The following is a 12,180-nucleotide window of genomic DNA, read 5'->3' on the forward strand; positions in this document are numbered from 1 at the left end:
TCTCGGGGGCAGTGTGCTAGTCGGTGAACCGGGAACACTCCATTCCGAGGGGCTGCGCTCAGCGAACGGCTCTCTCCTCAGTAATTGGCTACGGTTCCTCCATGTGTGATATTAGCATAAAGAGACGCAGCCGGCAAAGTAACCACTTGGGGGCCAAAGCGGACTGTGCGTCAGAGCCCTGGCTGGGGAGGGGAAACGGGATTATTTGGGGGGAAGAAAAAAAAATAAGAGTAAGACTGGAGAAGCATGCAAGTCAATTTGCGCCAGTGGCCCCCAAAGCCGGCAAGCTTGCGCTGGGCTGAGAGCAGAGCTGCCACGGGCTGGCTCGCGAGCGATGGGGCTGACACCTGGAGGCGCCCGGCTCTCCCAGGCCTTCTGAGCTGGGGGCGTTATTACTGCTGGCCTCGCAGCCTTGGCAGGGATGGTCGCTGCAGACGGGGAGTGAGCTACGGGCAAAGCCAAGCGGAGTGAGCGGCTCCGCCAAGGGGTGGCGAAGCAAAGGGGAAGCAGCTGCCAGCGCGCGTCCGGACCCCGCGCCACAGTGTGAGCCGCCCTGCCGGCTTCACTGGAGACGTGAAAGGCGTCCGGGCATGTGAGCGAGCAGCAGACGAGCAAGAGCGCAGGGCACAGCAGAGCCGGGGCGGGAGGAAGGAGGGCAGGACTGGAGCGAGGAGGTGTGTCTGGAAGGAGAAGGGAAGGAGCCGTGTCGCCAAGGAAGAAGGCAGCAAGAGGGAAAGGCCGGAGGAGGGGTGTGTGGAGGAAAGGACCGGAGCTTCAGCCTTCTCTGTCCTCAGAGTGATTCTCCCCCAGCGCCCCCTATGCACAGATAGCGAAGCATCCGCGGAGCGGAGAGGCTGAAATTTGAGGAGGGCAGCGGCTGCGTTGCCGGGCGCAGGAAGGGGTGTCCCCCGGATCGGAGGATGGCGACCGAAGGGGGAGCCGGACTGGCCAAGTCCGCCGTGGAGAAGCTGTCCGATGCCATGGGCGAGAAGACCAAGCAGCTGGGCACAGCCATGCAGGACGTGCACCGGCAGCGGCGGCTGATCCTGGTCATCGTGTGCGTGGCCCTCTTCCTGGATAACATGCTCTACATGGTGATCGTGCCCATCATGCCGAGCTACCTCACCATGTGGGAGGCCCAGGAGAGCAACGCCAGCGAGGCCAACGCCAAGGCGGCCAACGCCAGCTGGGCCAAGGCTGTGCTGGGGCCTGGGTACCCCCCCGAAAACGAGGACATCAAGATCGGGGTGCTCTTCGCCTCCAAGGCCATCCTGCAGCTGCTGGTGAACCCGCTGAGCGGCACCTTCATCGACCGCGTGGGCTACGACATCCCGTTGCTGATCGGCCTCACCGTCATGTTCCTCTCCACCATCATCTTCGCCCTGGCCGAGAACTACGCCACCCTCTTCGCCGCCCGCAGCCTGCAGGGGCTGGGCTCGGCCTTCGCCGACACCTCCGGCATCGCCATGATCGCCGACAAGTACACCGAGGAGTCGGAGCGCAGCCGGGCCCTAGGCGTCGCCCTGGCCTTCATCTCCTTCGGCAGCCTGGTGGCGCCCCCTTACGGCGGCGTCCTCTACCAGTTCGCCGGCAGGCGGGTGCCCTTCCTGGTGCTGGCCAGCGTCTGCCTGCTGGACTGCCTGCTACTGCTCACCGTCATCAAGCCCTTCGGCAACCGGGCTCGGGAGAACATGCTCGTGGGCACCCCCATCCACAGGCTCATGATCGACCCCTACATCGCCGTGGTGGCTGGCGCCCTCACCACGTGCAACATCCCCCTGGCCTTCCTGGAGCCCACCATCGCCACGTGGATGAAGAAGAACATGGGCGCCTCCGAGTGGGAGATGGGCGTCACGTGGCTGCCCGCCTTCTTCCCCCACGTGCTGGGCGTCTACATCACCGTCAAACTGGCCGCCAAGTACCCGCACCTGCAGTGGTTCTATGGGGCCCTGGGCATGGTGATCATCGGGGCCAGCTCGTGCACGGTGCCCGCCTGCCGGAACTTCGGGCAGCTCATCGTCCCGCTGTGCGGCATTTGCTTCGGGATCGCCCTGGTGGACACGGCCCTGCTGCCCACGCTTGCCTTCCTCGTGGACGTGCGCCACGTGTCCGTGTACGGCAGCGTCTATGCCATAGCGGATATCTCCTACTGCGTGGCGTATGCCCTGGGGCCCATAGTCGCCAGCCAGATCGTGCACTCGCTAGGCTTTGTGCAGCTGAACCTGGGCATGGGGCTTGCCAACATGCTTTACGCCCCAGTCCTCCTGCTCCTCAGAAACGTCTGCCAAATGAAAGCCTCTCACTCCGAGAGGAACATCCTGCTGGAGGAAGGACCCAAAGGGCTCTATGACACCATCAAAATGCAGGAGCGCAAAGGCAAGGGGAAAACCCCCCATTCAGCAGGGGAGATGGAAGGAAATAGCGTGGACTCTTATCACAGAGACCTGACAGGGGCCTCGGAGGAGGACTCTTCAGACTATGAATACAGTTAGGCTACACGGAGCTGGCAGAACAAAGGTTAAAATGGGTGGGGTGTGTGTGTGTGAAAACATTATTGCCATCTGTTTATGTACCAATGTGCACTATATACAATTTAACCGTTGTCATGCTGTAATGGCTTTCGTCTTCTTCTCGACTTGTTGTAAGTCGGTGTTTCCTTAGACACTGGCAGGGGAAAATCACGAAGAAGACTAACTGAATGATGTATTTACATAAATCTGTCGTGGTCCTTCCAAAAACTTTTAGCTGGGGTCTCTTGTGCAAAAGTTTTCTCGAGTTGAAACTCTGTGTGGCATACTGTATATCTCTGTATTAAGGAAGTCTGTAATAAAATTCAGATTGCATATTCAGGGACTTAAATTTACTAAAGCTTGTATATATGTACTGACACTTTCACTTGGTTTCATATTTAACATCAACAAAAATCACATCGTATTATTTCTTCTTTGGGAATCTGCTGAAGCGCTGTAATCTTTTTTCTGTTGTGCTGTTACCTGGGAATATGCAATATACTGTATAATGTGTAAGTCCAAATCTACAAGGATAATATGATCTGAATAAATGAAGTTTGAGGGGACCATGGTCTTTGTTTCATTGTTTTGAGAGCAAGGATATTACTCTAAGAAATGGCAAGAAGTTCCGTATAACATCAACCTCGTTTATTTCTTAAGACCGATTCAATAAAGATAAAATGCTGGGGTGGAATCTCTGTCAATCTTTGAATTCTATGTAAAAATGTTCCGACAGAAAAAGTGTACTGAATTGCAAATGCGGCATCAAACATCTCTGCGTACCGTGTCTTGGTATTAAGGTATTGGGATAAGGTATAAGGTATCTTTTGTTCGTTTTGTTTTGTTTAAACAGCACTTTTCCAATAAAGACTTTAAATACTCAAATGCTTCCGAATTTTGCATTTTCCGAGGGTAGATTTATGGTAAAGAAAATGTAGTACTTTGCCCAGAATGTAGACCCGTCTATATCACATAATTATAATCTATGGGGATAAAATACACAATAATACCTAGCTCTTATACAACGCTTTCTATAGATCTCAAAGCGCTTTACAAAGCATGTCAGCATCACAGGCTGAAAAGGGCGAAGGTGATTTATTCAAAGGTATCCGAATGATAGACCCTTTGGTCCAAACGCAAATATGAAACCGAAGCTTACATTATTTTTCCTGTACATGTCCCCCTTGCTTATAGGTCGCTATAATACATCGCTTATTTAAAGGTTCATCCATCTATTAGACAAAACAAACGGCTTCTTTTCTAAACAATAAAGAATCCACTATTAGAGTGTATATTAACTGATGTAGTTCCCTCTAGCTTCCTAGAAAAATGAAGAAACATAGCAAACCATTCATCAATTTCACTTGGTCATCAAGGTCTCTGATTGACATAGGGCGTTATGAGAGCAGCTTTCGGAGCCTCCGAGTCCCTGCTCAGAGGAACAAATAACAATAAAACGCTGCTTTGTAGTGGCATTTCGGTTTCGGTAACAAAGAATCAATAATGACCGTAGGACCAAGTTGAGTTCCACATTTATAAAATAAAGCTCAGTTTTGGCAATTGCCAAAAAGAAGAAGATTTAAGGATGTAATAAATCTTTTTGCTCGGAGTCAGATAACGGATTTCTCTGGCATCCTTCCACAGTGCTATTGGTAATAGGATAAATCTGTTACGGCTTTTAGTTAATGCCACTGAAAACTTACGTTCTTTTCAGAGTGACTAGATTCAAATGATCATTGGTTGTGTGTGCGGGTAAGGAGGTTTAGCCAGTGTAGCAATATTTACAAACCCAGGGACTGCACACTAACCAAACACTCACATTCTGATCTCATTTTAAACCAGCCGAAAAAAAGAGTGCTTACCTTTTTCAGGACAGATAATTTGTTAAAAAACAGTGTCCGCTGACTTGGCCAGCTATAACGCAAGGGGATCAAATAATTTCTCTACAGAACTCCGATTCTTATTAATCAAAACCCTTTGGCTAACCATCTTCGTCAACAGACTAGTACTACTTTAAACACTGGGTGCAGAGGGTATTTAATAAGCTCTATCGAAATGCAATGACAATTGCTCCTTAGAATGAAGCCTGCACCCTCGGAGCTAGCGGGCTAAAGATTTAGAAATAAAATATGACTCCATTCTAACGAAGGCGGGGAATAAAGACCTGATTTGGTCAAAGGAGAAGCTTAGGGTGACCAGATGTCCCGATTTTATAGGGACAGTCCCGATTTTGGGGTCTTTTTCTGTTACCCTGTTACCCCCCACCCACCGCCGTCCCGATTTTTCACATTAGCTGCTATTGTTTAAGGGAGAGGAGGGCAGAAGAACTTGCATTACAACTGAATTAAAGGCAGAAAAAATGGGGAACTGAATTTTTCCTTGGAGTCAGAGCTGTTTATTTCTCTCCCACGCCCCTACCCTCAGTAACACCGTTAATCATATAATGAACGCCAAAGAAAATAACTTTAACTAAAGCTAGGAAGCGTTACCTAGGAGAGGCGCTATCCTTCAACCTGCTACTTTAAGGGTTGGAGAATATTAAAGCTTCCCAATGGGGCCGGGGAAGCAGATCAGGAAACGGGAGAGGTCAGTGCACATGTATATTGCGTACCCATTTGCGTGAGTTCCCTTTTCTCTTCTCAGACAGCCGCACGGGGCAGGTTAATTTGCGAGCCAAGCAACAAATGACCGACAGAAAATGTGGCTTTATCAAAGTCAGCGCAGAAGGGGGACCTTGCCTCCCCTGCGCCAGCTTTCCACTCGGAAAGAGGCGCCTTCCGTTTGGAATACACGCCATGGGGGGAGGCCCAGTAACTTATGACAGCCCCCTCCCGGGCACTAGTCGCTGAGAGAGGCTAGCGCCATGTTGCTTTTAAATGCACAGTCTGCTGCTGGGATAGGGACAGCAAACAATGCAAAACCCCTGCCGCTGGCCCCGGAGAGGAGGATGCTCCCCTCGTGTCCAGACTGCAGGAAAACTGAACTCTAGCTGGAGGATGGTTTGAGGTTGGGCTGGGTTGCTTTAGGGGAGGCCTCTCAGACTTGCACGAATAGGAAGGGAGGGAGGGAGGAGTTAGACGGGCAGACCTGGGGAGGCTGAACTAAGAGGTTCTCCCAACGCCAGTGTGTGTGTCCAGAAGGAAAGGGAGACGTGAAAGTACCTTGGACAGAGCAAAAGCAGGCTCCAAAGCCTCCACGTTGCCCAGAGTGCTTCTGAGCCCGCAAGAAGCGTTTTGAAGCCTGAAATATCCACCCCTCCCCACTGTTTCCCTCTGCTCCTGACATTTGCGTTTGAAACTTCGACTTCAATCAACTCGCTGGAACAGGTAAGGGGCGTTCAGCGCTCGCGGGCACTGATGCACTCAAGAGTTGTTCGCGCTCACGTCAGGGGTGCGTGTCAGAGGCTCTTTAGCTTGTGCCTTTTCCTACCTTTGCACCAGACAGATGTGTCCTTCTCACACCAGTGTGTGTACGCGCGCGTTGGAATCATCTTGCAGCAGGAACTGTTCCGTAGAATGACACCCCGCGAACAAACCCAAGCTCCAGTCTCTGCAGGATGTCCGGGGAATCGGCTAATTTATCCGAGAGGCGACTAAAACCAGAAGAGGGGGAGGAGTGGGACTATTTACATCCGATTTTACACGTTGTAGACGCCTCAGTTTATAAGCAATGTAACACCCCGAGCGCAGAGCAACGGTTCGGGGAAGATTTGACTTTTATTGCTGTTATTAATTTGCTCTGCTGCTAACCATTTATTATGTTGGTGTAGTTGGCAAATTCCATTAATCTCTGTCTATTCCAGCGCGTTAAATCATCTCCTCAAACGGGCTGGCTGCCGGCAGCATCTTTGCTGCCCCTTTAAATATTTATATAGGCTGCCTCCTCCCAGCCCAGCTCAAGTGCTTGGAAGATCGGGAAGATTGTCAAGGTGTCCGAACCAGGGCTGGGTCTATAACACAGTGCTCCGCCCTTTCTGAGCGCTTCCTTACGGACACCTGTGTCTTTGTGGGCGGGTTTGTAACAGACGAATCCGCCTCCAAGTGGTGCCAGCGTGTGGCTGGGGCGGCAAGCGCCGGGGGGCGGTGTGCTGGTCGCCCTGGGGGCAGCAGTCAGGCAGGCGTCTGCGGGAGGTCTGCTTCGGCGCGAGGTCCGCGGCTGGACCGGCAGATCACCCGCAGGCGCGCCGCCGAAGGCCGCCTCACTGCCCTGCTTGGGCTGCAAAAAACACGGCGCAGCCCCTGGTGCCAGCCCCAGAGGTGGCTGCACTAACACCGCCGCGGCGAAGAGGAAAGGCTGGGACCAGGGGCGGGTTCTGGACTCAAGCGGAAGAGCCAATCTCAATAGCAAACTCTTTCCCAAGGGCTCGGGGCAGGCGGGAGTTTGCCTGGCTTCCCCGCGCAGCAGACACTGGGCAGGGCCAGCACCTTAGGCCAGTTACTTTCAGCACAGCTGGAGCGCAATAACTTTTTATTCACTGCAGAAACTCAAGGAGGGTGTTCCCCGCCTCGCCCCTTTCCCCCGCCCCCCAGCGCAAAGCCTAAAGTTAAGCTGCTTTGCGCGGTTACCCATTGCTAGCCTATAGCCTCCCTCGGGATCGCCTAGAAAGGAGGGGTGAGACCCGCGAAGGGATGGACGCTGAAGCCCAGTGGATGGAAAGGGGATTAGCTAGGGGCAGGGCCAGAGAGGCTCCAGCGGAGATGGGAAGGGGCAGAGGAAGAAGGAAGCAGGATAACGCCGGCTGCAGGCAAAGCGAAAGCTAAAGGTAACCGCTGGCTTGGGAGAGCAGCGACAGATCCGGGCTCCAGAGGCTCAGCGCCGCGCAGAGAGAGCGGACCGATCAGCGGGAGCGGCCCTCGGCCCTGTAACCTGGAGCAGTCTCCCCATCCCTCTCCCCGTGCCTCCATGCGGGCGCCCGCCCCGCCTCGCCTCCTGCCCGGGAGCCGAGCCCAGCCCAGCACGCGGGCCTCTGCCGCAGCCCGAGACACGGAGCTCTCCGCCTTGCGCTGCCCAAGGGATTGAGGCCTTGGGGCGGAGACCTTCCAGTGCCTCCTCTGCGCGCCTACCCCCGGCCAATATTCCCTCTGTCGCTCGCTGCCGGGCAGCTTGTCGGGATCCCACCCAACACTGCCAGAGAGGAAGGTTAGATGCTGGGTTCACACCAGTAGCTCTCATTCCGTCGGGGGTAGGTATTCCACTCACCAGCTATAGCCCTCGAAGTCTTCTTTCCCCTGCCCAGCAGACTTCGCGGATCCTTGAGTTGTTCATCTGGCATACCCTGGACCTGACTGCGCAACACTTGAGAGGCCTGGTTAGCTCCCAAGAAAGCAGCACCAAGAAATGCTGAGGGTCTCTCACGAAGTGCTGAAAGCCCTCAATCCTCACTGAGGTCATTGGGAGTTGAAGTGGATCAGGCCCTTGTAGGAGGCACTTGGCATATTGAGGGATCAGGCCCATTGCTCATTGAGACACATTGCAAAAGACCTACTGGGTCAACTTGATCTATTTCATAGCAAATCCAGGATTGCTGCCTGCCTTGTGTACTAGTTCTTGGAATGTAGCTATGGATGTCTCAAGGGATGAAAGCTTAATGTCTTCACTCTTCAGTTTCTCCTAACATGCTGCCTAAATGTTCCCCTTCAGAATTTCATCCCAGTACCTATATACCCTTCCACCACATGAAATAGTTAAAGAAGTCTAATATGAAAAAGAAGAGCAAAAGATTTAATTGTGATTTCGCACTAGTCATCATATATCAAGCAATGGCCATATGACTGGCTGAGACTTAAATTAGGCATTAAATAGCCCTGACTTTAGCTTTTTCAAACATTTAACAAGCCATAGTAATGCAAAGCTCAAAGTGCATACTCTTGATAACAAAGAGAATAAGCATGATTGATTGTGAGCTGCTTGTGTAAAACTACCACTACAGTATAAATTGCAAGAAGTAATTTTAACTGATAACTAAATCCTATCTATTGACTCCAGTAATGAGTTGCAAACAGACCCAAACAAGTGGATTAGATGGTTCAGTCTTTCTCTGTTATTTGCTAAAGAAGAGGTCAGTCTTCTCTGTTGTGGATTTTTGCTGCTGCTTTGAAGCACGATGAACGATCACTACATGATGCCTGCAAATGTCAGCATCCTGCTGAAAAACATGGAGTTAACTGAAGAAACAGTGGGAGTGTACTTCAGCCATCCATAATCAAAGACATGAAAATTAATTTTTGGCCCAATAACTTTGACAATGTTCCTTTCAATCAGAGTGATTAACTATAAAGTCATCTTGCTTTTCTCTGGGATTTTCCATCATTAGGGGCAACATTTGTCTCCCTTGTACAACATTTAAGTGAAGTAATGGGCTTGATCTGCAACAAGAGAGTCTTAAACTAAAACTCTCTTGCTGCAGATTAAGCCCATTACTTCTTGTCCTTCCTTCAGTGGACATGAAGAACAATATAAGGAAACAATATATGTCATGTACAAGGACTTGGAATAATATGGGAAATCTGACACTGTAGTTGCTTTTGTTTTGTCTCTTCTGTGGATAGAGTCTCACTTTCAGTCGCAAATGCTGTCAATCTAGCATCTCTCACAAATCCTGACTTCACTTAAATGTTGTACAAGGAAGACAAACATTGCCCCTAATGATGGCTTCCAAGAGAGGTTGTGGAATCCCCATCACCGGAGGTTTTTAAGAACTGGGTGGACAAACAACTGTCAGGGATGATCTACATTGACTGAGTACTGCCTCAGTGTAGGGGACTGGACTTGATGGCCGAGGTCCCTTTGAGGCCTACCTTTCTATGATACTATGATTTTAGTCACCCCAGAGGCTTTGCCTTTGCCAGGTTTTTCCACAGACAAAGAACAAACATATACTTTGAGACTGTATGACATTTATTTCAACTTAAAGGAAACAATAAGGAAAGAAGGAAAGTCTGCCTGCAAGAGCACCACATGTGTGCGTCCTCAGCACAGGCGGTGGCAGTTTCAAAGGCAAACTGGTTGCTCTGTCTTTGAACGTAGGTTTTTTATGAATTTAAAGGCAGTACACTGAGAACTAAGGCATCACAGTTTCACAGCTACATACGCCACAGACTTCAGTGAGCATTACAGAAAGTTTAAATTCTTTTAGTTTTTGAGTTTATGTTGTTCACTTAATGGTTCATAAATACTTAGAGAGATTTTTGTAATACTATATAGGGAGCGGAGTAGTACTGTGAGTTAACGCAGCCTTTCACATCATCATATCTATGATAAAACACATCACAGATCAGAGAGAGAGTTTGGTATGTTTCATTCCAGTGCCCTGTGGACATCCACCAGTGTTTTAAAACTCTTGGAAGCCCATTCGAGAGCTTAACTACCCTTAGAGCTGTAAAGTTTTTCCTACCATCTAACCTAAATTTCCCTTGTATAGAGCTGTGTGAAGGAAATAACCCTCAGTGCCTTCCACAGCGTGCCCAATTATTCACCCCTCACTTTCATACACAAAAATTCTCCTACCAATTATTTTAAAACTCCATTGTAGCAATAATACCACTACCTTGCATTTGTATAGTCACAAGTATTTTATAAACATTGAAAGTTCTCGATCTACTTGATCAACATCTATTTATTTTACTTGGGCTGGCATCAGTGTTTAGGAAGTTTTGCAAATGCTGGCTGGCAGAAGTCTAGGTATCCAAGGGACTTAGGTGCCTACAAGGTTTGGCAGCTGCTGAGCAGCAGCTTTGAAAATGCCAGTGACACCTTAATTGAGAGGAAGCATCTGGGCCTGTCTGCACACAAAAGTTGGACTACCTTAACTATACCACTATAGCTAAAGCAGCCCAATCAGCTGATGTGGATGCAGCTATACTAATATATCTGCTTATACTAGCATAGTTTATTCCTGAATGGGAAGGAGAACAAGCTATACTGGTATAAGACAGTGTCACAGGTAAAAGAAAGGATGGTCTAATGGTTAGGGCACTCACCCGGGGCTCAGGAGATTCAGTTTCCTGCTCTGCCACAGACTTCCTCTGTAACCTTAGGCAAGTCACAGGTGTGTTGTGAGGAAAAAACACATTAAAAGAGTGTGAGGTGCTCTGATACTGTGCTAACAGGGGCCTTGGAAGTACCTCGGATAGAATATACTGGTATAACTGCATCCTCAGTATAACTATGTTCGCAAAAACTCACACACCTGACTGACATAGTTATACTAGTACAAAAGCTGTCTGCAGACCAGGCCTTACTCTGAAATGTGTGACATACTCTGAAGTAAATTAGACTAACAAAATAAAGCGCATCAAAACTGGCAAAAGAGAACCTGTTACATGCATGGGATATTTCTATAGAAATTAATTTATAGAGAAATGCAACAAATTGAATGACAAAGTAATACTCAAAGGATTCGATTCAGTTTACTTTAGATATTGTAGTTCTGTTTCTCTTCAGTTTTGCATTCTTAAGCTTCAGTGTATGTTTGCACAGGGAACACTATCTATTGTGCACATTTTGGTAATAACTGTCACCTACTTGGCTTTAAATCTTTTCCATTTCCAGAACCGAGGTGTGCTGCTCTGTAAGTGCCCCCAAGTGGCTTCAATTTCTGGCCTCAGTAAAAGATATCAAAAGAAATGCAAGGATGCCTGTGCTAGAGAAACCCACACAGAAAGAAAAAGATGCATGCAGCAAAGATGTGACAGTAAGTGACTGGTTTTGGACAAAAATAAAACAGAGTTGGATTAAAGAAAGATGATTTGTAATTATTATCGATAGGAGCAGTGTTATCACTGAAACTCAGTGGTAAATACAAACACTATTCCTGACCTTGTTTCTTGATTTTTGGAAAACAATGATCACTTGCAACAGTCTAGTATCAAGACCTTCAACTAGTCTTAGCACTTTTCCTATTCAAAGTACAAACAATTTATCCTCACCAGGCCCCTGTGAGCATTACTAGGTAGTTATGTATTATTATCCACATTCTACAGATGGAGAAACAGAGACCAACAAAAAAAAATAGAGCAGATTCTTTACAACAAAGTCTGAAATGGCCAATATTAATTTCTTACTAGTACATGCCACCTATCAGTTTCTCACATACAACTCATCTGTGAGACAGCTGGGTAAAAATAGTAAAGAGTTAATACATTGATTTAGGGAGCTTAGGCCAGAAATTCAGATGAGTATGCCCCAAATTAGTTACCTAAGTCCATCAAGTGTGAAACTTTTGGCCTTAGTAAAGACATGAAACTAACAGCAACGTTACTTGGACAAAACACGATGGAACCAGAGTATCTGACATCACCAGGACATAAAAATTTCCATGCCCATTACCACTGAACTGCTCGAATAAATTCCAAATGAGGTTGTATGCCTGTATTGTGCACCAAATGGACAAAAATGACAATGAGACCGCTTAATTACTTCTTCACTTATGAGGTATATAGATGCATTACAGGCTAATCTGGCCCTTCAACTTCATCAATTAATTCATCCCATCAAATGTTTCATGGGTAGCCAAGTATTATCTCCATTTTACAGATGGGGAAATGGAGACAAAGTGGTGACTTTCCCTGCAGCATTCGGTGGCAGTGGTATAGCTGGGATTTGAACTCAGAGTTCCATGTTCTCGGCTCAGAGCACAGCTCTCTCACACACACATACTTTCCCTGGTAAA

The 12,180-nt window shown here is 48.5% G+C and overlaps 2 protein-coding genes across 2 annotated transcripts in view; both read left to right on the forward strand.

Moving 5' to 3' along the window:
* Positions 1-439: 439 nt before the first annotated feature.
* SLC18A3 (solute carrier family 18 member A3) lies at positions 440-3,109 on the forward strand. Its single transcript, XM_050959102.1, has one exon. The coding sequence runs from the start codon at positions 921-923 to the stop codon at positions 2,490-2,492; it is 1,572 nt and encodes a 523-aa protein (XP_050815059.1). The 5' UTR covers positions 440-920; the 3' UTR covers positions 2,493-3,109.
* An 8,033-nt stretch (positions 3,110-11,142) lies between these two features.
* The window catches only part of CHAT (choline O-acetyltransferase), a 47,412-nt gene continuing 46,374 nt past the window's right edge, over positions 11,143-12,180 (forward strand). Inside the window, exon 1 of the mRNA XM_050959095.1 lies at positions 11,143-11,202. Within this exon, the coding sequence (XP_050815052.1) occupies positions 11,143-11,202 (60 nt within the window). The remainder of the gene's footprint in view (positions 11,203-12,180) is intronic.

The sequence above is a fragment of the Gopherus flavomarginatus genome, chromosome 6 (genome assembly GCF_025201925.1).
Source record: "Gopherus flavomarginatus isolate rGopFla2 chromosome 6, rGopFla2.mat.asm, whole genome shotgun sequence".
Lineage (NCBI taxonomy): Eukaryota > Metazoa > Chordata > Testudines > Testudinidae > Gopherus > Gopherus flavomarginatus.

Excerpts from the sequence above, each read along its gene's own strand:
- SLC18A3 (XM_050959102.1), top strand. The coding sequence starts at position 921 with ATGGCGACCGAAGGGGGAGCCGGACTGGCCAAGTCCGCCGTGGAGAAG.